This window comes from Crotalus tigris, unplaced genomic scaffold, assembly GCF_016545835.1.
Source record: "Crotalus tigris isolate CLP2741 ecotype Arizona unplaced genomic scaffold, ASM1654583v1 scf7180000024167.7108832, whole genome shotgun sequence".
Lineage (NCBI taxonomy): Eukaryota > Metazoa > Chordata > Lepidosauria > Squamata > Viperidae > Crotalus > Crotalus tigris.
In genome coordinates this window covers 3,791,105-3,818,374 of record NW_024100417.1, presented here as the reverse complement: position 1 = coordinate 3,818,374, position 27,270 = coordinate 3,791,105, and the positions used below count along the sequence as shown (strand labels likewise).

The 27,270-nt window shown below is 38.3% G+C and overlaps 2 protein-coding genes across 3 annotated transcripts in view; one reads left to right on the top strand and one right to left on the bottom strand.

The window, feature by feature from the left end:
• Window positions 1-164, bottom strand: part of SZT2 (SZT2 subunit of KICSTOR complex) — a 79,185-nt gene extending 79,021 nt beyond the window's left edge. For both annotated transcript variants that reach the window (XM_039323375.1, XM_039323377.1), the window contains exon 1: window positions 72-164. In XM_039323375.1, coding sequence (XP_039179309.1) covers window positions 72-164 — 93 coding nt within the window. The remainder of the gene's footprint in view (window positions 1-71) is intronic.
• MED8 (mediator complex subunit 8) lies at window positions 115-26,977 on the top strand. The gene is made up of 7 exons (XM_039323382.1): window positions 115-251; window positions 15,854-15,972; window positions 16,983-17,127; window positions 24,278-24,418; window positions 25,334-25,415; window positions 25,568-25,816; window positions 26,414-26,977. The coding sequence occupies exons 1-7, from the start codon at window positions 246-248 to the stop codon at window positions 26,476-26,478; spliced, it is 807 nt and encodes a 268-aa protein (XP_039179316.1). The 5' UTR covers window positions 115-245; the 3' UTR covers window positions 26,479-26,977.
• The last annotated feature ends 293 nt before the right edge of the window (window positions 26,978-27,270 follow it).

The following is a 27,270-nucleotide window of genomic DNA, read 5'->3' as shown; positions in this document are numbered from 1 at the left end:
ACGTGCACAGCCACCACCCTTTTCCCCCACAAGCTCCACGGGTGCAGCATGCACGAACCTGGCGTACGTACCTCAGTCTCCGGTTGCCCTGGAGCCGCCATCGCTGGCCCTCCGGCCGCCCCTCCCTCCTCCTCCTCCTCCTCCTCCTGCCCTCGCCTCGTCATGCTCTGACCCGGAAGAGGAAAAAAGGAAACGGCAAGAACAGCTGTGGTTGCTTTTTATCGCTGACTTCGAATTTCGGTGCCATGCAGGTGAAGTGGCCGCGCCGGGTTTTTGGGTGGTGCGCCGGGCTGTTTAAAGACCCAGCTCTCCTAGATCAGGGGTCCCTAACCTCCGGTCGGTGTACCGGCACCAGGCCGCGGCAAGCCAGAAACTGGGCTGCAGAAACAAGCGAAGCTCCATCTGTGAGATGCAGACAGCATGTGAAATCACGCCCCCATTGGGCCGCAGAAACAAACCTTTCTCCACGGAACCGGTCCCTGGTGCCCAAAAGTTTGGAGGCCGCTGCCCTAGAGATTGCCGCAGGATTGAGTAGAGTTTGGCGTAACTTTTTAAAAATAATTTAAAAGATTCGATCCGAGAGCGATCTAGGCTCCGTGGTAATCCGTGGTTTGTTTTATTAGCCCAGATACCTGCATTTGTTCAACGACACTGATCATATGTTAAATTTTGACCCGCTGGGCTCCACTAACCTAGCCCTAAATTAATAGTGTCGGTCAGAAATGATGTAGAAATAAACATGGCTACCTGCTGACCAGCTTCCTGTAGCAGCAAATGGGGGGGGGGCATGTTGGAAGATTTGGGGGCTGGAACAACACACTGAGGTCCCACACTGATCAGAACTGGTGACCACGCTTAACCTGAAAGAGATCTGACAGCATAGCTGTGAAATCTGTTGGTTCAGAAAGCTGAAGTAATATTTATTGGGTTGCTGCTATCCTGTTGGCTGTGCTTTTGCTTGATTTAGCACATTGACCTTTTGGATGATCTATTTTATAATCTTTATAATCCGGTCTTGTATTAGTCTTTTGCTAATGTTGCTTGAATGGATCTAGGTTGCATTCCCAAACAGCAGATGAAAGTAAGAACGGCGTCCCAATAGACTAGAATAATTTCCCCCAAAGTGATGCCCACCCTTTATGTGGCAATTCCATCTTGTAGAATTTCTAGCTAGCCTGGTCTGTTATAATATCACTGATTGGTTTGCAGTTAATACTTAGCAGCTATTATCAGATTAAAAAAAGTTACAATCAGATTTGCTGACTGAATTCTAGAACATGTCTTTTGAAATAGACAATATAAAGAGCTATTTTAAGTGAGACATTATGAATTTGTATGCCATCTGGGGATGACTGAATATTAATACATACATTTTAGGTAACTGCAGGTACCAGTAATTCTCAATTAACAATAGGATTTTGAAAGATGATAGTAATGTAAAATGCAGGAAGAACTGTCTTAGAAAAATGGCTGCAACTAAAATAATGTTATACCCCCAATTTCAGTTGTGCTTACAATACACGTTACTATGCTTGAGATGTTTTTAATAAAAAGTATATATCGGGTCCCCAACCCCTGGTCCGTGGACCAGTACTGGGCCGCGGCATGCCAGCAACCAGTCCGCACAAACAAGCAAAGCCCCATCCGCAGGATGCAGGCAGCACACAAAACCACGCACCCTCTGGTCCATGGAAAAATCTCTCTCCACAGAATTGGTCCCTGGTGCCCAAAAGATTGGGGACCTTTCTGAAAACTGACCTACCATTCCACAAACCAGGCTGCCGAAATTTGGAGTACCACTAGATGGCACCCATTAATTACAGCAGGGCGTTTCAACCTTTTCACAGTTTGTACCACTTTTAGGACATGACAATATTTGAGTACCACCAGTGCTTAGAAGGTGTCAAAAACGTAATGACTAAAAAAAAGGGCGGGTGATTTTGGGTTTTACTGATTAGATTCATTTGTTGTTATAGAAATGGCTAGTTTATAATATTATAGAAAAGTAAAAAGTTGTTAATGCTTCCTTCTACTGCAACAGAGGAAGTCTGTTCTTTTTCTCTTCTCCCCTCACTTCCCCCCCCCTTTTTTCTCCCCACTATGTCCAACTATTTGCTTTTGTATATTTCTATTTTATTCTATAATCTAATAAAATATTACAAACTAGAAAAAAAGGAAAAAAGTGCCAGTTTTAATTTCTTTGGTGGCTGTTCCTTTGCTGAATCACTTTCCCTTTGCACTGACAAATGTATGATGAATTTATCCATGTTTATCAATATGCATCACTACCAGCTAGCTCAGGTGTCTTCAATCTTGGCACTTTTAAGACTTGTGGACTTCAACTCTCAGAATTCCTCAGCCATCGTGGCTGGTTGAGGAATTCTGGGAGTTGAAGTCCACAGGTTTAAAGTTGCTAAGTCTCTAGGCCCCTGAGCTAGCTGGTTGGCCCTTCTTCCTCTCTCCCTTCTGAGCACTTTCCACAGTGTAGTAAGAATGCACCCCCCCCCCAACCTTAAAGACACAGGAATCAGGTGCAAAACAAGAAAGGCTCACAAAATAAACACATAAACTCCGTTTTTTCCCCTTTAAGCTGCCTCAGGCGTTTCATGTGTCATAATGTTGCAACCAAAGACTGAAAGTCTCCGGCAATTGCAAAAAGCTTTAGCTTTAAATTAAGTCTGTTTACCTTCAAAAAAACTTTCTAAAAGTCATAGACAGACTCAATTAAAGGGGGTAAAACTAATTACATTTGTTTAAAGGGATTAAACCTTTACGTGCTGTCTTTTTTTCCCTTTCCCACCCAAACCACCTCCTTTTATAGCCTCTCCTCCCCCCCTTTTTCTTCCATTCACCTCCAGCTCCGAGCTGCTTCCAAAAGTGCCAGTCAGCTGGAGCCAATCAGCTGGAGCCCTGCCGGCTCCTGGGGCTTCTGCCAACAGTCCTACACCTGTAGCTGCCTCTCCCTCAGGCTTGGGTCGCTTCGGCTCATTCCCCTCCCCCGCTACACTTCTCTAGGATGGTTGTGTACCACTTGCCACATGGCAAAGTACAACAGGTGGTACGCATACCACAGGTGATAACATGTACCACCGGTTGAAAAGCCCTGAATTACAGGAGTTAGTTTAATGCAGGAATGTCAAACTCGTGATGTCGCGCGACATATCAGAACTTTTTCCCCATTGCCGGCAATGGGTTGGGCGCGGTTTCGGCATCCGGCCTGCGGGCCAGCAGTTTGACATGCCTGGTTTAATGTAATCAGACGCCTAGGAACCACAATTATCTGGGTTGTAATGCAGCTATCCCTATTGCTTTTTAATGTGTAATAAAAAAGGAAAATAACTAGATACAAGAACAAATAATAATACAAGACAGAAAAAATATAATCCAAAAATAAAGTACAAAGAAAAATAATTAAAAACATTAATGCATAGTAGAAGTACATAGAACAATAAAACATGCAAGAGTGTTAATCTTAAAAGAACAAATTACTCTGACCCCATGGAAAAGCAGTTCATATATAGAAAATATAAGTAGGTCTTCCATCCAGATTGTTAAGGTGTGCATTCTTTCTACTATAGTAAAACCATCATCATAATGCCATTAGAAGAGAATATTTGTACCTCAAGGTTGCACTGCAGGGTCCTTGGTACTCTCATTATCCAACTAGGTAACATCATACTAAAAGGGAGTGGGGTTTAATTTCTGTTTATAAGCAGAGATTGACACCAGGATTAATACTAGACCAGGGGTAAGCAACCTTGGCTCTTTTATGACTCATGGACTTCAATTCCCAGAATTCCTGAGCCAGCTAGGAATTCTGGGAGTTGAAGTCCACGAGTCATAAAAGAGTCAAGGTTGCCTATCTTTGTACTAACTAGACCAACAATCAAGCAGTAAACACCAGCCTAATCAAGCAACCACCACAAATACTCCCACCAACACTGATAGGACAAGCCACTTGTATATAAACAAAGAGCAAATCCCATTCCCTCCCTTGGACCACTGATGATTATTTAGTTGGGTAATGAAACATTTGCAGGAAAACAACCAAGCTCATAGAACACCAAGAACCCCACAATTATCTTAATTGCTGCCCATGCCTAAAAAATAGCTCTTAAAAGTTATATAGGTTTTAAATTTTCACAGTATAATTCACCAGCATATTTAACCTTTGACCTTTCTTTTCCCAACATCCTATTTACAACCTTACTAAACTAACATAGTGTCAATGTGAGGGCAAATCCAAAACACCCTAGAGCAGTGGTGGCGAAGCTATGGCACACGTGCCAGAGGAGGCATTCAGCCCTCTCTGTGGGCACGTACACCATCGCCTCAGCCTCCCCCCGCGGTCCCCTCATCAGCAGCCCCCCTGGAGAGTCACCACGGAGCATGGTCCGCACAGAGCAGCGCAGCCAAGGAGATGGCAGCCAAGCAGCGGGAACAAGACAACCCTTGCACCCTGTCGTGTGCAGTTGATGCTGCAGGGTGAGGGCAGTGGTGTAGCTGCCATGGCGCTGCTCAGCCACCTGGGTGATCGGCGGGCTGTGGAGGCGGGGGTGGCCCTGTGGGTGGGCAGAGCAGGGGGTGGGGGGCAGTGGGGGGCACAAGGTGGGGGCGGGACGGTTTTTGGGCACTCAGTCTCTAAAAGGTTTGCCATCACTGCCCTAGAGTTCCTTCTGGCATATGACATTTCCAAAATACAAAATTTGAAAGCCAATCATTATTGTACATCCCCTAAAGTGCCCAATACTCTGAAAAATATTTGTTGAATTTATTTCAAGACCATGCAATAGTAATTTAACATTCTTTAAATATCCCACCTGATTAGTTGAAATAGAATATCCCACCTTATTTCAGATTTTAATGGCAGTTAATTCAGATGGATCTACCAATTCAACTTTTTTGAACTTGAATAAAATTAGCTATAATTAAGGAAATTAAAATATATTCTAGTGATATTAATAAGTAAAATAATGAATGATGCAAAATATAAAGATATTTGTACTGCTTATATTGAGCATTTTTGCATAGTCTACTTGTTTTTGCAAATCCTCAAACATTTTGAAAAAGTGATCAGTGGCATGCTAATCTAAATTATTAATGAAATGTTTGTCCTTTTTCAATTCAGAAATATGATTTACAAGCATTTTAAAGCCTGTCTTCCCTATAACCACTGGTGAATCTTTAGATAAAATCTGATTATTTTTCCAGCATATTCCAAAAAATCTCTACAGTTTTATATATTGGAAAAGCAACGAAATTAATTGTAAAACTGGAGTCATGTATCAAATTAAGTAATGTAATAATAATTTTCTAATTGTGCTCATAATGGCCTTTGAACTAATTATTTTGATTTTGAGGAAATAATGCTAAACTGTAAGCCCAATAATATAGATGAAAATCGGGAAAATTAAAATCTCCATCTTTTTATTAATGTCTTAGTTCATTCACAGCTTTGTCATCTTACGTATCCATTTGCTGTAATTCCTTTAGTATATTTGCTGCACAGTCCTATTACTGCCAATGACACTTTTGCTGTGGGAGCTGCACTAACTCATGATACATTTGAAAATGAAAATTCATTGTTCAAGAAATGATGATTTCCTTTTTGGAAAAAGGATATCTCCTACTTCTGGCTTGTTCCAGAAAGTTTTGGGACTTGAATGCTCCATTGTTGCCAAGAATATTATTCTGGGAAAATCTTAAAAAGATAATCGAGCATTGGATTTGCAAGAATTTGGAAATAAAGTTATGACCAGAAGTCAGCATGGATTTGTTAAAACCAGGTTGTGCCAGACAAATATTACTTTCTTTGACAATGTGACTAGATTAGTGGACCAGGATAATGCTATGGATGAAGTGGACTTATATAAAGTAGTAGACCATAGCCTCCTTTTTGATAAACTGGAAAGTTAGCAGAATAACTATAACCATCATGTGATCCATAATGGTCTATATCCCCATGGAGGGAGATATGCAGTGTGGTACCTCACGTTTCTCTCCTGGATCCAATATTCTTCAGTGTCTTCATAAATGACTTAAATGGAAGAATAGAGGGGATGCTCCTAAAAATTTGTGGATGACACAAACCTGTGGGGTACTGCTGACAGAAGACAGCCTCAAGGTTCCAAAGGGTCTTGATAGACCTGAATATTGGCCTTATTCAACAACATATTTTCAGTGATGAAAAATATTAGATTCTGCAACTGAGACAGGAAAAACCAGATATACAAGTACAAGATAGGCGGTATCTAGCTTAATGATAGTACTTATGAGAAGAATCTGGGTACCCCTACAGATTATTGTTTAAGCGTAAGCACAAGAAAAGACAAACCTATGTGAAGGTCTCTCTTGCCAGGACTGTCACTTGCTCATTGAGTAGTAGCTGTGAGTCTAGGGGGACCCCAAAATGTACATCAGCTGTGTCCAGAGTAAAAAATGCCATCTTATCAGACCTTGGGAGATCAAAAGCCACTATGTCATGCCAGAGTTCAGTTGAAGTCAGTTCCTTCCTATCCAGACTCTCACAGCCTCCAGTACCATGGCAGCATCCCATGCTCAGCCAGGAGATGGAGATGTATACCTCACCTCATACCAGTAAATGACCTTAGCTAACAGTTTCATGTAAATGTTAAAGAGGAGAGGAGTTAAATCTAAACTCTAAGGGATCTTGTATTGCAGTGACTGAAACTGGCCAAAGAGAAATGAAAACATAACACGGCAAACAAGGCAAACACCAGATCCAATGTGTGATATCCCCCCCCCCCGCCCATGAGTCAGGCTGTAAATAAGTTGGACCAGGTTCTGCTGTCATAGCAATGAACCCCTGTGTTACCTCAAGACTCCAGGCAGATAGGTTGAAATCCTCCAGAACCATAAGTCTGGGGAGCTTTACTACCAACCTGAACAACCAGTAGCACAGGCAGGGATGCTGTTACACTTCAGGTAAAAAAGCAGCAATCCCTAATGAACCCTACAGCCTAATCTCACATAGAGTGTCTCAGTTCTGGTGATTTCTGAAGCAGAATCCCTAGTAGTCAGCAGATCAGAGATGTATTCGTTACAGTAACCAAAGGCAAGACGACCAGTGGCTGAAAGCTTTGCAGGAGAACCAAATTTGAAATAAAGAGGAATTTCCTAACTTTGACAGTTATAAAACAGTGGTACAGCCAGTTTCTAAAGTTGTGGGTGATATCACTGGTGGTTTGAAAAAAATTGGATAGCCATTTGTCTGGGATGGAACAGGTAGTCCTTGATTAATGACATTTGTTTAATGACCATTTGAAGTTATGACAGTGCTGAAAAAAAGTGACTTATGACTGATCCTCACATTTAATACTGTTGCAGTGTCCCCGTGGTTATGGGACCGCAGTCTAGGTGCTTGGCAACCAGCTCGCGCTTATCACAGTTGCAGTATCCTCTACCCTGCGATCACCTGATCGCCATTTGCCATCTGTACAGCTGGTTTCCAACAAGCAAAGTCAGTGGCAAAGCCAGCAGGAGGTTGCAAGTCGTGATCATGTGATCTGTCACTTAACGACTATGGATGATTCATTTAACCACCATGGCAAAAATGGTTGTAAAATTGGGTGTGATCACATGATGCCTCACTTAACAACTACACTCTTAACAAATTTTCCAGCCCCTATTGTCATAAGTTGAGGGCTATCTGTACAAGGATTGCTTTATGGGCAGGAAATCGGACTAGAAGACTTCTAAGGTTCCTTCCAAACCTATCATTTGATGATTCATAAATAAATGGTTTTTAAAAGTTGAGTCCATCAATTCTGATTTTTCCTTTGCTCACAAAATGTTAAATAATATCAGGTCTACAAAAATAATTGAGCTCCATTTTAACAGATAAGATTACCCATTAAAAAAATTGTTATATGATTCTGGTGAGTTATATCATACAAGAAATGCTTAGCTTTATTTGTCATTTTTTCATAGCCCAATTTTATTTTATTTTTTTTCAAAATTAAACTCTAAATACTTGCCTTGATTTTCATAGAATTCCTAATTGTATGTTTAATATATATTAAAAATTGTAAATTTTTATGAACCTTTTAATAATTGCATGCTTTTTAAGTATCTGCCTTCAACTTGTTCTTGCTATTCTCCACCTCAAAATTGTGCATATTTGGTCACTTTCCTACCAATTCCAGACCTGTAAAAAATCTCTCTGAATTTTTTCTTGTTTCTAATATGGCCTTGTGGATGGTTATCTGCAAGCTTAAAATAGTCTACAAAACCTGAGCATAACTAGCTGTCTCTCTGTCTCTCTCTCTCTCTCTCCCTCTGTCTTTCTGGAAGATACTCCTGATACAACAGTCTATTTTTTGTGATGAAATTCAAAGTCTGAAATTGCCTAATTGCATTCTACCTTCTCCCAGATCATAAACAGACTCTGTTCCACTTTTTGCTCTGTCTTGAACTACTCTGTTGCAACTGAGGACAGTTTCTGGCATCTACGCAATTTTTTTTCCTTCTAGACGTGTCTGCTTCTTAGACAGCAAGTTAGATGGGCAAATTTAGTACCTGCCTTTCCACCTCATTAATTTGCTCAGAGCCTGGACCTGAACTTAATTTTGCTTTTTTAACTGTGTCTGCTGCAGCTATGTCCCTGGCTTCTATGGAAGGTTCTGAAGAATTGTTTACAGTCAGAAATAGCAGATCCATCTTTGCTGATCCTCTTTCTTTTCTGATTGGTCTTCCATGTGTGTTCTGCTAGATCTTTTCTATGTAGCGCAGCAGACTCCCACTTTCCATTTAAAATGTAGTTTTACATGCTCTTTCTGTATGGCTTAGGCCAGTGATGGGCAACCTTTTCGGCGTGGTGTGTCAAAATTTGGCAAAAAATCGAGCATAACTCGCGTGGTGTGTCACTTCGACAAAAAATCATAATTTTGCGCAATTTATAGTTTAAACTACAAAAATGTATAATTGCAATATATAATTGTATTTAATAAACCAAAAACAAATTATTTAACATACCTGCTTAGTAACTTCTTTGTTCATCAATCTGTCGATTTCGTATGTTGCCCTTGATATTATTGAACTTGTTTGGGGTGCCGTGAACTGAGATAAGTGAGGGGGAGGGTGAATTCTTTAACTAACCTGCATATTAGTGACTTTTTTGTTGCTGAATTTCATTGGCTAAATCTTCAATTGAGGTTGGTATTTTGTACACTTCAGGCCCAAGCAAGCGCTACTAACCTCATCTGTCAATCTGTTTCTTTTGTTGGTTTTGATATTATTTAATGCTGAGAATAAGGTCTCAAAAAGTACGTAGAAGGAAAAATTGTGAGTAAAGCTGTTGCTATATTTTTCAGGGTGCTAAAAGTGTCTGGTAGTCTGTTCCAGGCACTCCAAATTTCCTGTTCGTAGTGGCACTCATCTTGATTCTCCAAGCGGCCCCTTTCCAGATTCTCAAGCTTTGACCTCAAGTCGACAAACACCTGAGCCCAGATGCTGTCTTGAAATTCTGCAAGCTGCATCTCCAAATCATTATTTGCGTCCATTGGAAACCATTTAATTCCAAACTATTGTAGACTACTACATCAGGATACTTAATTATTCTCATGGTCTGTTCTAGGCTTCTAAATTGACTAAATCTATCAGTAAACTGGTCAAGTAACGAGTCTAAAACATGCTGGCACTTCATACGCAAGAGTTCCACTTCATTTTGTACAGCTGCACTGGCCTTCTCAAAATGCTTTTGTACTCGAGGAAAATACTTATACGTTTTAGTTTCTACATCTCGCTTGAAAATTTTTACTTTACTTTCAAAAGCTTTTATGTATCGAAACATAACATCAATACTTTTGCCAAAACCTTGTAACTTTAAGTTCAGTTCATTAACATGAACAGAGAGATCTGTAAAAAACATCAGGGTGTTGACCCACTTATCATCATTGAGCTGAGGAAAGTTTCCCAGATCCTTATCTTCAAGAAATACCTTAATTTCTTCAAAGCACTCCACAAAGCGCTCAAGAACCTTGCCTCGGCTCAGCCATCTTACATTATTGTACATCAGCAGTCCACTGTAGGTGGAATCAACCTCCAGTAAAAGTGCTGAAAATTCTCGCTTGTGAAGGGGGCGAGCAGCTATTAAATTAACTATTTTTGTAACAACTGACATTAAGTCATTTAAGTCAGTGAATCCTGCCTTGGCACATAAAGCCTCCTGATGGATAATACAATGAAAATGCACAATCGGATGTCCAATAGCTTCTGTAAACAATTTCACAAATCCAACTTTTTTCCCCACCATGTTTGGGGCACCATCTGTCGTCACTGACACAACTTTAGAGATATCAATGCTTAGGTCGCAGAATGTTTGCATAACAACCTTACATATTTCGCTTCCTGATGTACTTGTTGGAACTGATACTAACTTTATCAACTCTTCTCTCATTGTGTGACTATCAGAATATCGACCAATAATGGCCAACTGAGCATGTGACATGACATCAGTAGTTTCATCAAGACAGATGGAAAAATATTTACAATTCCTTATGTCTCTCTTTAATTGATGTTGTACGTTTGTGTTCAGTCTCATTATTCGGTCTTTTATGATATTTCTACTGAGTGGTAACTCAGATATTCTCTTAATAATTGCATCTTTATTCTGCATATCGTAAAATAGAAGTGGCGCACATCTTAGGAGAGTTTCTTTAATAAATTCTCCCTCATTAAGTGCTTTTACATGCTGAGCTATGGAGTGAGCAATGCTCAAACTTGCAGATGTTAAATTTGTACAGCTTTTTATAAATTTAAGGATGGAGTTAGATTGGCTCTTATAAAGGTATAGCTTCCTGGAAATGTATTCCTTCCTTTCATCCTCACTTTTTTCCAAGAGCTGGGAATGATTAGTTTCAAAATGTCTATTTATATTGCACGTTCTGCTTACTACCGTTTCAGTACATAGAACGCAAAATGATCTGCCATTTTTTTCTATAATACCATACATCTCGCTCCACGTCTCTTGAAAGGGTCGGCCACTGCTACTACCACTCCCTTTACTTAACCTTTGTTTTTTATTTTTTGGGTGCTCCATCAGTGGGCCAGTTACAGCAGATAGAATTATAGATAGCTTGTTAGCCAATTAGGGGTTAACTAGCCTAACACAGCCTCCCCCTCACTTATCTCAGTTATTGTGGGCAATTACAAGTCCATGGCACCCCAATAGTTGCTGCTAATGGCGCTCACAGGTCCCCCTTACTGTGTGGCACTCACTAATTGCGGCCTGACTGGAGAAAGGCGCGCACTGTTCCTGCGCTCCTCTCCTGGGGGTCCTCCCTAACGTACTCTCAGCCGTGCTGATGAAGTGTGTGCGCACGGCACGCATGCCTTACCAGCAGCCCCTGCACTGATAAAGGGGCTGTGCCTGTGCTTGCCTGTCAGTCGGCGGCGGCGCAGGCTGAAGTTTGCGGCGGGGACACAGTGAATGAGTGAGTGTGGGTGGGGGAGATCACACATCCTGCCCCCCGTTCCTCCAGCACAGAGCGTATTTCTTTCATCCTTCCTGGATCCAAGGCCGTAGTGGTACGGTTGCTCTAGGGGGGCGGTAGTCATAATGGGAGAGTTTTAGTGGGTTCGAGTCCCACATAACCTGGTGACCCGCCAGGTATCCGTGGGGATTTTTCTTCCGTGGCGAAAACAAAAAAAAAATTTCTTTCATCCTCGGCATGCAGGAGCCGAGGATGTATTGCATAAAATCGCATGAAATCCTGCGCGTGTCACCCCAAATGGCTACGTGTGTCAGCACTGACACGCGTGTCATAGGTTCGCCATCACTGGCTTAGGCAAACAGCAGTTGCATGTGTGATGCCTAAGTCAAGTGTTGGTCATTAAGGAATATGGCCTTTACAATGGAGATCATGACTTTAGTTTTCTTCCTGGCCATTACTGGATATCCATTTACTATTACAATTATTTACTGCTTGGTAGAAGAGCATCCGTACTCTCTTACTGGAAAATTCTTTATTTCATTTAGATGTGACCTCTTCACTTGGGTCTTTACTTGGGGACAGTCTTGAAATATCCCATTTTTTCACATTGGAGCCATTGGAGGCTTACAGCTCCAATAGATTGGGTCGTATTTTAAGTATTGCAGCTGGTGTTTGATGTAGTGTTGTTCACCATGCAGCAAATTATTGAGGCTTACAGAATGAAAAGATGCAACTTCTAAATTTCTTCTTCCAGAAATCCTCTGGGTCTTTGTACCCTGACATCCACTCCCCAATACCCCTTCAAGACAGTTTGATATGTCTAATTCTAAGTATTCTTGAAATACATTCCTTGTGTATAAGAGGACATTTTCTAAAAATACAAATGCTGGCTGGGTTCATACTGTATATTGTGTACAGTTTGCTTAGTTATAGCTTAATATTTTGTGTACACACAACTATTGGTGTTTATGTATCATAATTTCTGGGAATTAGCATAAACCAAATACTCATGGCTACTTGAATAATGTATGATATATGTACTGATATACTAAACCAGATCTCTCTGTTTTCCTTTCTCTACACATGGACCAAATATGTCAGTTGCTATTCCAACCATCTTATTTATTGTACCTTGCTCTCCCTGACCTGGGACAAAAAAAGTATGTCAGATATTTTGTAGTGTACCCTGAATATTATTAGTATGTGGTTGTTTATAGTATTGGCTAAGTTAAAAAAAGAACATGAAAGGATATCACATTCTGGTGTGTGTAGTTAAGATGGTCAGTTGAGTAAACTTTAAGCATAGTAATTTGGGAAACCCCAAAAGATACTGAAAATAGATAAATGCACTTGCTGATTTTTATTTTTACCTTTAACTCTCAAGATGTTAACAGAAATATTGCCAATTAATTCATTTTTATCTAAACAAATTTACTTGTAAGATATAACAATAACAAAGCTTAAGAACAATTTTCAATTATAGAAAATATTGGTACAGATCTAATCAATTAGTATCACATTATATTGTCAAATAGAAAAATACAGAGTAAAGATAATATAGTTGCAAAAGGAGGTGAAATGTTCCAACATCATTACATCTCAGGTGTGGGAAAATGCACCTAAAAGCAAAACAAGAAACCAAATTAGATGTAATTTCAACATTGCTACACATAGCTTACAGACTGCTGGTCTTTATAAAACTAAACTCCAACTCCTTAATCATTACTGCCTGCGGATAATTGCTAAGACAGCTACTCAGCCTGTAGTGTCTGCTAAGACTCATAACCTAACCATCGACAAAACTGGATTTTATTGTTGAGTAATTTCTTGCTGAATTCCTGCTGTTTTTGCAATTGAATGTGATAATTTAACCACAAATAACCCTTGAAATATAGAGAGGTACCTTACCAATTTGGGAGGTGGGTGGGGGAACTGTGTGTTTGTGTTTAAATGTAGGTATGCCTCTTTCAGCGTTCACTCCTGGCAAATATCTGGAGTAGTCCCTGAGGGTTCTGGTCAAGATTTTGGAAGCAGTTTGTGATTGCCTATTTTCCAGAGCTATGAAAGAGTGACTGGCCCAAGGTGCCTGTAATAGCATATGAGGATGATCTTGAAAGACAAGGGGGATGCTGCGTTGGAAACCATTGGACAAAAAATGGGGGGGGTACCCAGTGGTTTAATGGTCAGAGGAAGAAATTTAGGAAAGACTGCCCTAGTTGATCAGGCAGTTAAATGTGGCAGTGAGAACTTTGTACTCAGACTTGCAAGATTCTATTAATGTAGCCTTACAATAAAGTAGAATTAGCTCATTTGGTCATGTTTCTTGTCAGAGCAAACAAGAAACACGACCAAGTGAGCTAATTCTACTCAAAGCTGATAATATCTGATTGGAAATCCTGTATAGACTTCGTATTTAAGGCTTAGCATTATTGTAAAAATTCTGTGGATCAGAGATTTTGATTGATTATGTGCCACCATATTAGTGTCAACTCTTAGCAATCCCTAGACTTTCTCCATAATGTTCTGTTCCTAACCTGACCTTTCAGGACTTCTAGTGGAGCTACCATTGCCAGTATAACCAAATTCATCCACCTTGTTACTGGTTGTCCTCTTTTCTTTCAGCTTTTCTTTTTTTTTAATATAATTTTATTAAGAATTGTGATTATTGTATTTTACTACTATTACTAAAACTTTGAACATGAACAATATAAGATAAAATCAAGACAGCAATTGACAGCAGAGGAGTTTAGTTTTCAATGGTTTTTGTTTGCTCAATTAAGAGAAGGATTTAAGGTAGACAATAGGACATTTGGAACTGAGCAGCAGAAGACAGAATTGTAAGTTGAACTTTGTACAAATGATGAATTGCTAAATGTATAAGCTTACTAAAATTTGAAACAGAAAAAAACAAATGAAAGAAACAAAAATGGGCTAAGAACTTTTGACACAATATACTGATGGAACAGTGGCAAAATAAGTACGGTAGTTAAAAGAATTGAAATTTACATTTTTTATAATTTAAAAGATATTTTTTATAAAATCATGTACCATCAGTATTTGACTCCAGAAAAATTGTCTAGAATGTATAAAGGTACTTCAAATTTATGTTGGGGACACAATGAAGGGTCATTTTATCATATTTGATGGATTTGTAAAAAGGCCAGAAATTTCTGAGTTCAAATATATAGAGTGATATAACTTTAAAGATCAACCTTCAACTGAAACCAGAACTTTTCTTGCTGTGATTAATGGATAGTCAGAAAAGAGCCCTGGAAGGTTATTTTTATAGAGTATGTGATTACTGTATAAAATGAGACATGTACAAAAATGGAAGCATTCTGAAATACCCACAACATCTTGATGAAGATGGACAAAACTAGCACCATGGCAAAATCAATTTGATTAGAAAAAGATCAATAGCTACATTTATCAATAATTGGAAACCCTGTATACATTTTTTATGACAACAGAGAAAAATGAGCTTGGGATTTAAAGATTTGAAGATTAGAAAGGGTAGCTTATGGAAGGAAGGAAATTATAATGCAACCATAGAGAGAGGGAGTAAAATATAAATGTATTTATAACTGCTGTCCAAAAGATCAGAAGCTATTTCCTTAAGATCTTTTCTATTTTCTTTCTTATTCACTATTCTTCCTTATTTCTGTTGTTTTCTGTTTCTAATATTTGTATTGTTAAAATTTTTTCCATGAGAATTAGATATTGAAAAAAGAGGAATGCTATTTCAGTCAGCAGGTTCAATAACAGAGAAAGTTTTCTGGGTCCCATTAGTTGATGCTATTTGATGGGACCCAGAGAATGCATACTTTGTCACAATATAAAACCGACAAAAATTACAAGAGTAGGTGATCCCTCAAATAACCAGATCTTGTGCTATGAGGTGCTTTATAGGTATTAACCAGTACCTTGAACTGTATCCGGAAACATTATTGATAACATGAGATCCAAAAGCTACTCAAGACCATCAGATATAATTGATCTGGTCTTGGAGATTTAAATTCAGTTATGATAGCCAGGTAGCCCCTAACAATCTATTTACATGTCATGGGTTGCCAGTTCTTCTTTGTGTCAATAGTTCTGTTTAGGTCTACTGAAACACAATTCCCCTTTAAAGGAAAGCAAAGTAGGAACTGAAGAGTTCTGCCCTTTCCTTAGCACCTATTATTATTTTGTCTTCCATTTTTTTCCCACCCTTTTCTTCCTTTTACTACTATAGTAATATAGCCAGAAAAGCTCTTTTTGTGGTTTTAAGTTCAGCTAGTTGTCATGAATATCTATAGCTGAAAACCAAAGAGGGATTATTCAAAAGATAAACTTTGAGGGACACTTTGCTATTTTGTTGGAAAGCTGATATATTTAATCTTATTGTATATCCTTTTCAGAGAGAGGAAAAGCAGCTTGAGCTATCCCTGGAGGCTCTTATCAGTCAGGTGGCTGACCTGAAGAACTCCTTGATCAGTTTCATTTACAAGCTGGAGAATGAGTATGATCGTCTCACTTGGTAAGGTTTCATAGCCAGCTAGTACTGGTGGGAGGGGACAGCATTTTACGTAACATTTCACGTAATTTAGGATACTGTCAACATACATTGAACTCAATATGCTGCAGTTCAAAACTTAATCCTTACTAATTCCCAGTTTATTTGGAGAATGAAGTAAATTTTCTGATTTTAAGATGTGACTGCCTGTTATGTTTTTAGCAAAGCCTTCGGTCCCTTCCTTTTTCAACTTTGTGTGATTTTCATGAAATTTAATGGCAACTATACTGGAGTAAATATATAAAGACTCAGGCTGTAAAATATATAAAGGCTCGGGCTGTAAAACAAAAAAAAACCTGATGTTTTGCTTGATCCCAGTAACAACTATTCTTTGTTTTGGAACATTTTAAAAATATAATAATATAAAGTCAGTATATTTGCTCAGAATTAACTGAGTTTTGAAACAATTTTCTGGAACTAAAGGCATTTTTAATGTTTTGACCTAACAAGATGGTCAAACTGATTTGTTTGGCTCTCCCCAGTATTCACATTAAGATCTGTCTTCCTATTAAGATCTTTTTGAAAATGCCCTGGCTGTCAAAGGCTGATTTATATGACACACAGAAGAAAGTATTCTCCTGTGTTTTAATAAGAAAAGCATAAAATGAACTCCCCCAGAAGCTATGTTTGGTATACATGTCTCTTTAAAAAATAGCCAAGACACATTTCTTCACCAAAATTGTCATTGTAAATGCTTTCATTGGTTTTAATTTGCCTTTGAGTTTCTAAGTTTTGTGTTTTGAATTTAATTGTTAGCTGCCTTGAATGTGTAGAAACCAGAATATATGTTGTATAAATAAATATTTCCTATGGGGAAATCTGTACATGACATCTGTTAGAATTAGAGTGGTTACGTTCAGTGGGTTTTATTTCTTTGTTACAGCACTCAAAGAGTAATTTAATTCCCTCAACCACATCCATGGATGTTCTTTTGATATAATTCATATATTTCTGTTTCTATCTCTCTGCCTTAGGCCCTCCGTGCTAGATAGTTTTGCTCTGCTCTCAGGACAGCTTAATACTCTGAACAAAGTGCTGAAGCATGAGAAGACTCCACTGCTACGCAATCAGGTTATTATCCCATTAGTGTTATCGCCAGATCGGGATGAAGAGATAATGGTAAGAATTTGACTCAGTTTGCACCTTTTCTTGACCACTATTGTTATGTTTTAGTTTTAGGAGAAAAGATACAGATAGTCCTCTACTTACAACCACAACTGAGCCCAAAATTTCCCCTTGCTAAGTAAAACAGTTGTTAAGTGAATTTTGCCCTTGTCACAGTTGTTAAATGAATCACTGCAGTTGTTAAGTGAGTAATGTGGTTAAGTGAATCTGGCTTTCCCATTGACTTTGCTTGTCAGAAGGTTGCAGAAGGTGATCACATGATCCCAGACATTCCGAATTTTGATCATGTTACTGTGGGAATGTGTGAAGTGTGAAAAATGGTCATAAGTCACTTTTTTCAGTGTGTTGTAACTTCAAACAGTCACGAAATAAATGGTTGTACATTGAGGAGTATGTGTACTGAACAATGAATCTTTTATCAGTGAAGAAAAAGTTGAGTGAATAATGCAAAACTTACAAACTTTTGCAAAGACATATATATAATTGAAGGAGTAGGGAACCAAGAAATTTTTTCTTTCTTTCTACAGACTAGAGTATTTGATTAATAGAAATAAGTATTATGGATGATACTCTGTATGACAATAGAATAAAAAGACATAAATATGTTATTATTGAATAGTAATAGTATAAAAATTTTATTTTTGGTTGGTGACCAGCTAAGTAAATATAATGCATAAAAGCAGGTTTAAATACCATAAAAATTATTACATAAACTGCCAATTAAGAATTAAGCAAAAGAGAACAAAATATAATAAAGCAAAAGTGAATAAGACTAAAATTTAGATAAAAGAATAACAAGACTTCTTTGTAATATCATTTCAGGATTAAGACATCTAAAGACTTCTTTTAGCAATAGATTCCAATAAGAATTTGGCAACTCTATAATAGCAGGGTTCTGTTCTGAGAGTAGAAAATAAATCACCTTTCCCTCAGTGAAAGTTTGATCTCTGCTAAGAGGTTTTATTGGTATGCCAGCACAAAGAACAATGAAGAAATTCATGTCTCTGTTCATTATGGTGAGAATAACCATTTATTTCATTAAATCGGATTTTATGAACCTTCCACCCAATATTAAAGATAGAATGTGAAGGCTCTACAGCAGTGGTTCTTAACCTTTTTGAACGAATCGCCCCCTTGAGCCAATGAGGAAGTTGTCATCGCTCCCCTCCCCCAACATAACCTCTCAAATCACAACATAGGAAATAATTCTTCAATTTATGCAAATACTTTTTTTGTTTTCTTTAAAATTGTCATCTGGACATATCAATGCAAATAATTTATTTCCAGTCTTTTTCCCATATCTCAACTGTGTGAAAAAGTTTGGTGCCACCTGTCACTTTATTCCCAAACTTCGTGATACATGTATTTCATTATTATCTTATTTATTCAAGACACTTAACTGTAATGACTACTGAAAACAAAATTCAATTGCAAGAAAGTGAAATGCCCAAAAAGAAAAACAGTAACATTTAATGACTGAATTACAAGTGAAATTTAAGACGCAAAAAGAAATATAAAAAGGGCATAAGAACAAACCGCAATGCAGCGATTAAGAATTTCAAGACGAAAACTCTGAAACTAAATTAAGATTCGAGGAAAGTATATATAGTCGTGCACACTGTAAAAAGGATTTAAAAGACACAAAGAAAATATAATATTGAACTGGAGTGCACGCTAAAGAAGTACAATACAAAGGGACACACAAAATGTTTTACAGAGCACAACAAAAATTCGAAAACGAAGCCGAAGCCGAAAACTGGAACGTGAAATCCAATGCAAGCAAATACAATGATAAAAGGTCAGACAATTATTAACGAAAAAAATGTATGTACACAAAAAACAAAAAAAAAAACATCAATGGCTGTCTTGTACTTGAGCTGATGCCAATTTCTTGATGTCTGGAACTATTTTTGTTAATCGCATTCTTAAATCACCACGCTCAGAGATCTTCAACATGTTCCTTGACTTAGAAAGGATCTGTTGGATGGCGCTGAAGCCCCTTTCCACTAAGTAAGTGGAAGGAAAGGCTAAAAGAAGCAACTTAACTTCCTTCCACAATATTGTGTAAGTGTTCCTCATTTTCACCCAAAAAGCTTCGTAGCCGTAACTCTGAAAATGTGACTGGGCTTCACAGTCGTATTTCAGATCTGTCAGTGGCTCTTGCAGTTTGGCATGAAGTTGTGCAAAGTCTGCTGTGAAAGGATTTAGCACCCAAGTGGGCACTTCCAGATTTATCAGATCATAGAATCTGGTTTCCATATCTTCTTTTAGTTGCTTCAAGTGGCAGCAAAAAATGTCCAAATCTTCTCCTTGGAGTTCACGTTCATTACCAAGGCTTGGGAACTGATACAGCTCCTGGCGACTCATATTGCTTGCAAGGAGATCCAATCTGGAAATAAATGAGCAGACTACTCCCTTGGCCTTAAGAAAATTGATTTTATCTCCTTGCAGCTTTACGTTCCTTCATTCAGCTTGTCAAAAACATCAGCGAGATAAGCTAGATCAGTGTTTCTCAACCTTGACAATTTTAAGGCATGTGGACTTCAACTCCCAGAATTCCACAGCCAGCATTGCTGGCTGTGGAATTCTGGGAGTTGAAGTCCACATGTCTTAAAATTGTCAAGGTTGAGAAACTCTGAACTAGATCCAGACGTCGAAGTTTAAGAGAACTGCTTAGACTTGGGTCAATGGATTCAAGAAATTCGACAACTGTGTCAAAAAGTTTGCTGCAAACACTTTCTTTTTGAAAAGCCACCTTACTTCGTTGTGCAAAAGGAAACGTTCAATTCCTCGTCATTTTCTTCACAAAGCTTGTGAAAAAGTCGGTTGTTCAAGGCATTCGACTTAATTTTATTCACAGCATTAATGAGGTAACGTAGAGACTCATGCAAATGGCCACTCAAATTTTTTGAGACAAGGTGCTGTCTATGAATGACGTAATGGACAGTCATAACTACAACCGATAGATGAGCTTGAAATCCACAATATCGTCCATCGGTTGCACATGCCACGACGTTTGTTAAAGGGATGTTTTTCTCATTAAAAAACTCTTCAACCTTTTTAAATATCGAAGAACCTTTTGTGTCGCTGGCTAAATTTTGAACAAATAACAGTTCTTCCCCGATCTCTTCATTTCCATTGATGAAATGGACATAAGCCAATAACAATTTTCATGAATCGTTGACTCATCAATCTGCATCACGAATTCTGTATTTTTCAAGGTGTCAATAAGCCTTTCTTCCACATCAGCAGCCATTTCATCAATTCTTTTTGATACGGTGTCATTGCTCAAAGGAATCGATTGCATGATAGTGCTTGTGCTGGGCCCCAACATGGTGGCAACAATCTGTTTCACTGCTGGTAAAATCAGCGTTTCTCTGATAGTGTGAGGTTTGTCACATTTTGCTATCAACAAAAATACTTCATAGGAACAAATGAGCCCCTTGTCGGTGTTGAGTGACGATTTTCCAAATAACTTCCCAACAGTGCTGCGACCCTCAAACTTGGCCTTTAAGGATTGGAAAAACGATGCCGGTTTGTCGGCTTTATCCAAATGAATTCTTACCAAATGGTCTTTCAGTCAGGAAGGCTTCATCGCTTCATTTGAAAATGTTTTCTCACAAAGAAGACAAAATGGAAGCTGTACATTGGAAGGAGATGGAATGAATCCCAATTTTAGGTATTCCGTCGAATATTGGCAACACTTCCTCTTCTCGGCCATGTTGAGAGGTCCTTGAAATGAAAGGCACTACCTGCAAATTAAATTTTCGACTGCACTGGAACACCAGAAAAACACACATGGATGTCGATAAACCTAGTTTCAACAGTTACGTTGACATTACAGCTGACATCACAGGGGACAGCCACTCAGCATGCAATGTTTCGAAAGAAGCGCTCCCCTCTCCATCACTGCCCATTCTGGCCAATGGCGCACCACTGTATGGGTAGAGGCTGCTGTGCAACGCACATAAAGATAAACGATGCGTATTCACATATGTACTGCGTTCTGTACTGAAGCTAGCTGGAGGAACATTTGAAAACAAAACACGAGCAATCTGATGTTTTTGTATGACAGATATATAGCGATTCACTGTACGAAAAAGTCTCAAAAGTGTCCCCAAAACTTCTCGCTCCATCGCCCCCATATTGCCCCTTTTCGTTCCTTCGCCCCTACGTTGCCCCTTTTCATTCCATGGCCCCCCTGAAAATGAAATCGCCCCCTGGGGGGCAATATTGCCCAGGTTAAGAACCACTGCTCTACAGTATGCTGAGTAAACTAGATTGAATGGATAGTTTGCAGATCTAAACATAACTTTATATTTTGGAACCCACCCTTGTAGATTGCCTATAGCACTCAATTCTGTCTGACAAGAAATATAATAATAATAGTAGACTTCAGACAGCAGTTAAGGAAATGCTTTGCAAAGCTTAAAAATAAGTTCTTACAGGCAAAAAGAAGCCTTAAAATTACAGGATTGGATTTTAAACTACAAGCAACGATCACATACTATATAACTCAAGCTATAGTTGCACAACAAAATTGTGTATAGGAAACAGTTACCTTAAAAAAGAGGCCAGCATATGTTTATAAGTCAAACTTTTGTTACTATATGGAGTCATATCATAGATAAAGATATATACGTCCTTGTGTGTGTGCTTGTGTGTTCATACACACATTCATGAGTGAGTCTGTAAGTCTATGTGTGAATGCATGAGAGAAAGAGACATTAAATCCAGATCTTTACTAAATTAGCTGGGTTATTACAGAATATAAGTCTTTTTAATCAGTCAAATCATTGACTCTTTTCCTCCTCAAAATACAAATGTCTTCTAAAAAAATTCAGTTTTCCTGTATCATGTTTAAAAATTGCTTTTTTTATGTATTGCTTTATCTTTTAAATATTTTATTACAATCAAAACCAATACAATTAAAACTTCTCAAAGAGTATCTAATTAAAACGTTCTAGAATAAAATAATGACCAATAATAAATAATGACCAATAAAAATAAAATCTATGTTGAAATCATAATTTGGCAGCTCATAATCAGTTGCACATAAACAAGAGCATGGCCAAGCTATAATGTAATATATCACCGTATTTTTCGGCGTATAGGACGACTCAGCGTATAAGACGACCCCCAACTTCGGTGCCGATTTGCATGCCTAGAAAGTCGTCTTATACGCCGGAAACTACCGTAATTTCCGGCGTATAAGACGACGGCGTATAAGATGACCCCCGACTTCGGCGCCAATTTGCATGCTTTAGAAAGTCGTCTTATATGCCGGAAAATATGGTATATTCCCTTATAATATGTATACAATATTATTGCATATATATAATATATTATTATATTATAATATTTCCTCCCTCCTCACTTCCTCCCTCGGGCGTCTATTTTTGCCCTGAATTACTCCCTCCCACAATGTGGATTCCAGCGAATTTTTTCTTCCTTTGCAACTGGAGACAGAAATAATGGCTGTTGGATAAGAGGCCACCCTAGGAAAAAAAAACTGCCCCACCAGCCAAAGTCCCTGGAAACTGCAGCCAGGGAAACCCAGAAAGAATCCAGGGCCAATGGACACCCATATTTGTTAAACAAGTTAAGGATGGATGGCCTACTTTTGAAGCTGGGCTATACACAGGTGACAGAATTATAAAATTGAATGGGGAAAGTGTCATAGGAAGGGCATACTCTCAAGTAATTGCTTTAATTCAGAACAGTATTCAGGGGCTGCTACAAAAAAGAGGGGGTCAGCTTATTTACCAAAGCACCATTAAGACAAGAAACAATGGATAGAGAGAAGGAGAGAAGCAACCTGGAATTAAGGAGAAATTTCCTATCAGTGAGAACAATTAACCAGTGGAATAGCTTACCTTCAGAAGTTGTGGATGCTTCATCACTTGAGGTTTTTAAGAAAAGACTGGACAGCCACTTGTCCGAAATGGTATAGGACAGGGGTAACAACCTTGGCTCTTTTATGACTCGTGGACTTCAACTCCCAGAAGTTCCTGGCTCAGGAATTCTGGGAGTTGAAGTCCACGAATCATAAAACAGCCAAGGTTGCCTACCCCTGGTATAGGGTCTCCTACTTGAGCAGGAGGTTGGATTAGAATACCTTAAATGTCCCTTCCAGTTCTATTCTGATTGATTTTTAATCCTTAAACTGTGAAAGTTTATAAGTTATTAGATACTAAAATATAACAAGGTGATAATATCAAAAGATTTGGTGCATTGTATAAAATGATTATAGTGGTTTATTTATCAAATCTTTAGTGCTGCTGCGTAAAAACTAGCTACCTGTACTGTGACTACGATCCATTCATCTTTAAGCAACCACTAAAGATAAATGGTATCAGAATGACAAGGATAAATATTTATTATCAGGAAAATAAATTTTGTTTGCATGTCTCTGTAAAAAGAGCAGCAAAGAAGGATGTATCCAGAATTTTCCACTTCTCCAGAATCACAGGGACAGAGTCTTTCAGCCAATTGTATCCCTTTATATTTGCCATCTAAGACAGCTGAGGGGAGCACATGACATTATGCAAGTGAAAAGACTTTCTGATGATTCACTATCTCTAACTGGCTAAGATAACTGGCAGAGGTGACAGTATATTTAGTAGAATCTGGAGCCAGAAACAATGGATCTTCTCTAAGTCTGTTCGCTTTTTTATTTTTATTTTTTATGCTTTTCTGTGGTTTCAGAAAATTATTGCTCAGGGAGTTCTTCATATTATGCAACTCATATCAGATAGTCCTGAAAATGAACATGGAGCTGATCAGAGAATACTCATTCATTCCCTATATTTCAGCCAGTATTGTTTTCAGGATGAATCAAAATTCATCACCTAGTAGTACAAGGTAATAAATAATACATTGGTGTATACTGTTATGGCAGTTTGATATTACAGTTCCGGTTTCAAACTGTTCCTTTATAACAGCTGACTTGCAGATGGTTAAGATGCTAACTCATTGAAATTTATTTTAATTACTTCATTTTATTATAATAAGAGAAAGATTAAAAACTTGTAGAGATAGGCATTCTGAAGCTACATTTCCAATAACCTGAGGCCTATGGGTTTAGCTTTGTATTGTCTGGTTTTGCTGCAAGGTATGAATCCTAATAGACTGAATTTTGCAGCGGCAGACAGAAGGACGAGTCCCAGTGTTCAGCCATGAAGTTGTACCTGATCATCTGCGAACTAAGCCTGATCCTGAGGTAGAGGAGCAAGAGAAGCAGCTAAGCACAGATGCAGCTCGTATTGGTACTGATGTGGCACAGGTAGGACAATGATTGATTAGTAGGATCAGGAAGAAAAAAGAAACTTGGAGCCTGAGGGAGCACAAACATAGCACCTGTCTTCAGCCCTATAAAACAGTAGGGTCTTTTCCTGGGATCATGTGGCTACCCTCTGCACTTGCCTCATGATTTAAGGGGGGAAAAGTGTCAACTTTAAAGAGATGCAGATGTATTTTACCTCTGTGTACCCCAAAGCACATTTTTGGAATTAAATCTAAAATATTGCATTCTGAATAAACACACTTAAAATCTAAAATCTTTTCTTGGTAAATATGTATATGGATAGGCATGGTTTTGAACCAGCTTCAATTTTGCTACTCTCACTCATTTTAATTCTTTCTTAGGAATCGCTGTTTACATGTTAAGCAAGATGTACTTAGTATACTGTTGTTGTTGCTCTATTCTATATTGCCTTCCGGACCTCAAAATAATATATATGTACTCCCTCTACTTTCCCCATACAGCTCTTTAATGTAGGATGCACTGAGAGATAGTCACTGGTCTCAATCCTACTGCACCACATTTCCTTGCAACAAAGGTTGCTTGAAATCATCACATCCCACTGCCCTTGTTATCAATAGTAAACATCTCTGTATGTCAGTAATCTACTTTGTGGATGGGTATGTATGTCTACATACACTAACGTGTTCATTTACATAGGTTCATATGCATGCTTATAGGCATAATTTTTCCCACTCTCAGGCCTAATTTGGCACCAAAGAGTTCTCAGGTCCAAAATAATGCTTATCTCTGATTCTGGCAAGGCAGTGTGAGGTTTCGAACTGTCTCCAGCTTCCAGAATATCTGGGCATAGGCTTTAATGAGTTTCATCTACATGAAGTCAGGCAACCTGAAACACTTGTAAATTCTGACATGATATGATTTTTATGATTGCAGAAACAAATTCAAAGCCTAAACAAAATGTGTTCGAACTTGCTAGAGAAAATCAACAAAGAAGATCGAGAATCTGAAAGTGGAGGTATGGTTCTAAATAAAGACTGAATGAGCTTTAGTGGGGACAACACTATTGAGAGACAGAAATCCCAGAAGCAGAAATTAAAATATGGTAAGTAGTAAAACCTACACCTTTGGAAAAATTTGGAGACCAGTATGACTTTTTCTGCCCTACAGGTTCACGCCAGAACAAGCAGACATTTAACCCCGCTGACACCAATGCCCTAGTTGCAGCTGTAGCCTTTGGAAAAGGATTGTCAAACAGACGTCCACCAGGAGTGGGAAGTTCTGTTCCAACCAGTCAGCAAGGTGCCAATGCCATCATAGCTGGTGCTTCTACCATGCAGCAAGTACAAATGTCAGGTGCACCAAATCAGCCACAGCCAATGATTGGAGGAGTGCAGATGCCACAAGCAGGGCAACCAGGTAAAAAGAATCACAGAGACAAATATATAGTGGTACTGTTAGGACAATAAGAAGTGTTGTCCTAGGAAAATTAAACATTTTGTCTAACCAGAGAGGTTTTAAAAAAGAACAGCTTTTTGGAACAAGATACATGATACCTGTTTCTTCCACATCATTTTAGGGTGGGTATGGCAGTATATGATTTATATTAACTTTATCCAGGAATCTGTGAGCCTAGAGATGAGATAGGATTGTATTACATATAGGAGTATCCATTACATTGAGAATAAGTGGCTAGTAATCAAAATCAGGAGCAGGCTACTCTCATTATGTCCAGCTGGATGGTATTTTCAAAAAACCTTTATTTACCATAGGAAAATGGGATAGTGGGAAGGTGAAGTCTTTTTTCTTATTCATCAGGTTTCTTGTTTAGCTCAATAAGTGGATAAAATATCTGAGAACCTTGCACAAAGTGATGTTAGAGTTTGAGTGAGTGACTAAATGTACCTCCTCAAAAGTATGTACAAGAAAGACCCATAAATAGTAATGAAGACATTGTCCCCTAAATTGGTCGAATTTTTATTATATTACTAAACTCAGCTTTTTTCATCTCTCCAGGTAAGATGCCCAGTGGCATAAAAACCAATATCAAATCTGCTTCAATGCATCCCTATCAAAGATGAGTAGGAAGTATTCTACTCTATTGCTGCTCCTGGATTTGATTTCAAGGCAACACTTCAAGTTGTTTTCAATCATTAAACTTGATGTCTTCTCTGAAGGTCACTTGGGATAATTTATTCATACAACTGTATTGATCCAGGATACAAGAATGTAGAAGTGCATTTTTCATTCGAAATGATAGAAGCATTTTTTTTGAGACAAGAAGCTTGTTCTGATAGCTAAGCCAAGATGGTAAATAACTTTACTTTTTGTTTACTAATGTAAGAAATCTGATTTCCTAAAGTAGTGTACCTCTTTTGGAACTGCCTGTTGATCACTGAGATTGTATGAGACATGCAAGTTATAACACTTTTTTTAAAAAAAATAAAAGTTCATGTGCTCTTTCTCATGTAGTTTTTTTGTATTTTTAGGTGGATTATGGGAACAACTGTAGCTTTGTCTTGGTTGCATTTTTCATAGAATGCTTAAATCTTATGCCATTAAATGGATCAATATATTATCTGTTTTGACTCTTGTTTGAGATTCTTCTGCTCATCCCCATTTTTCAATGACTGGGGGAGGGAGGTAGCATTCTACTTCTTAGTTTATTATCATAGAAACTTTAGCAAAATTGCCAAGCACTGGGCAGATAGAATGGATAAAAACATGTTCAAATTTTATCAATATGAGCATATGAAAATGTTTTAAGTGTGATAAATGATGTGTGAGGGGACCTAAAAGCCAGAAATAATAACCTAATACGGCAATGTACAATCTGTTGCTGTACTTTGTGAGTGATCATCCAAAGCCATCAG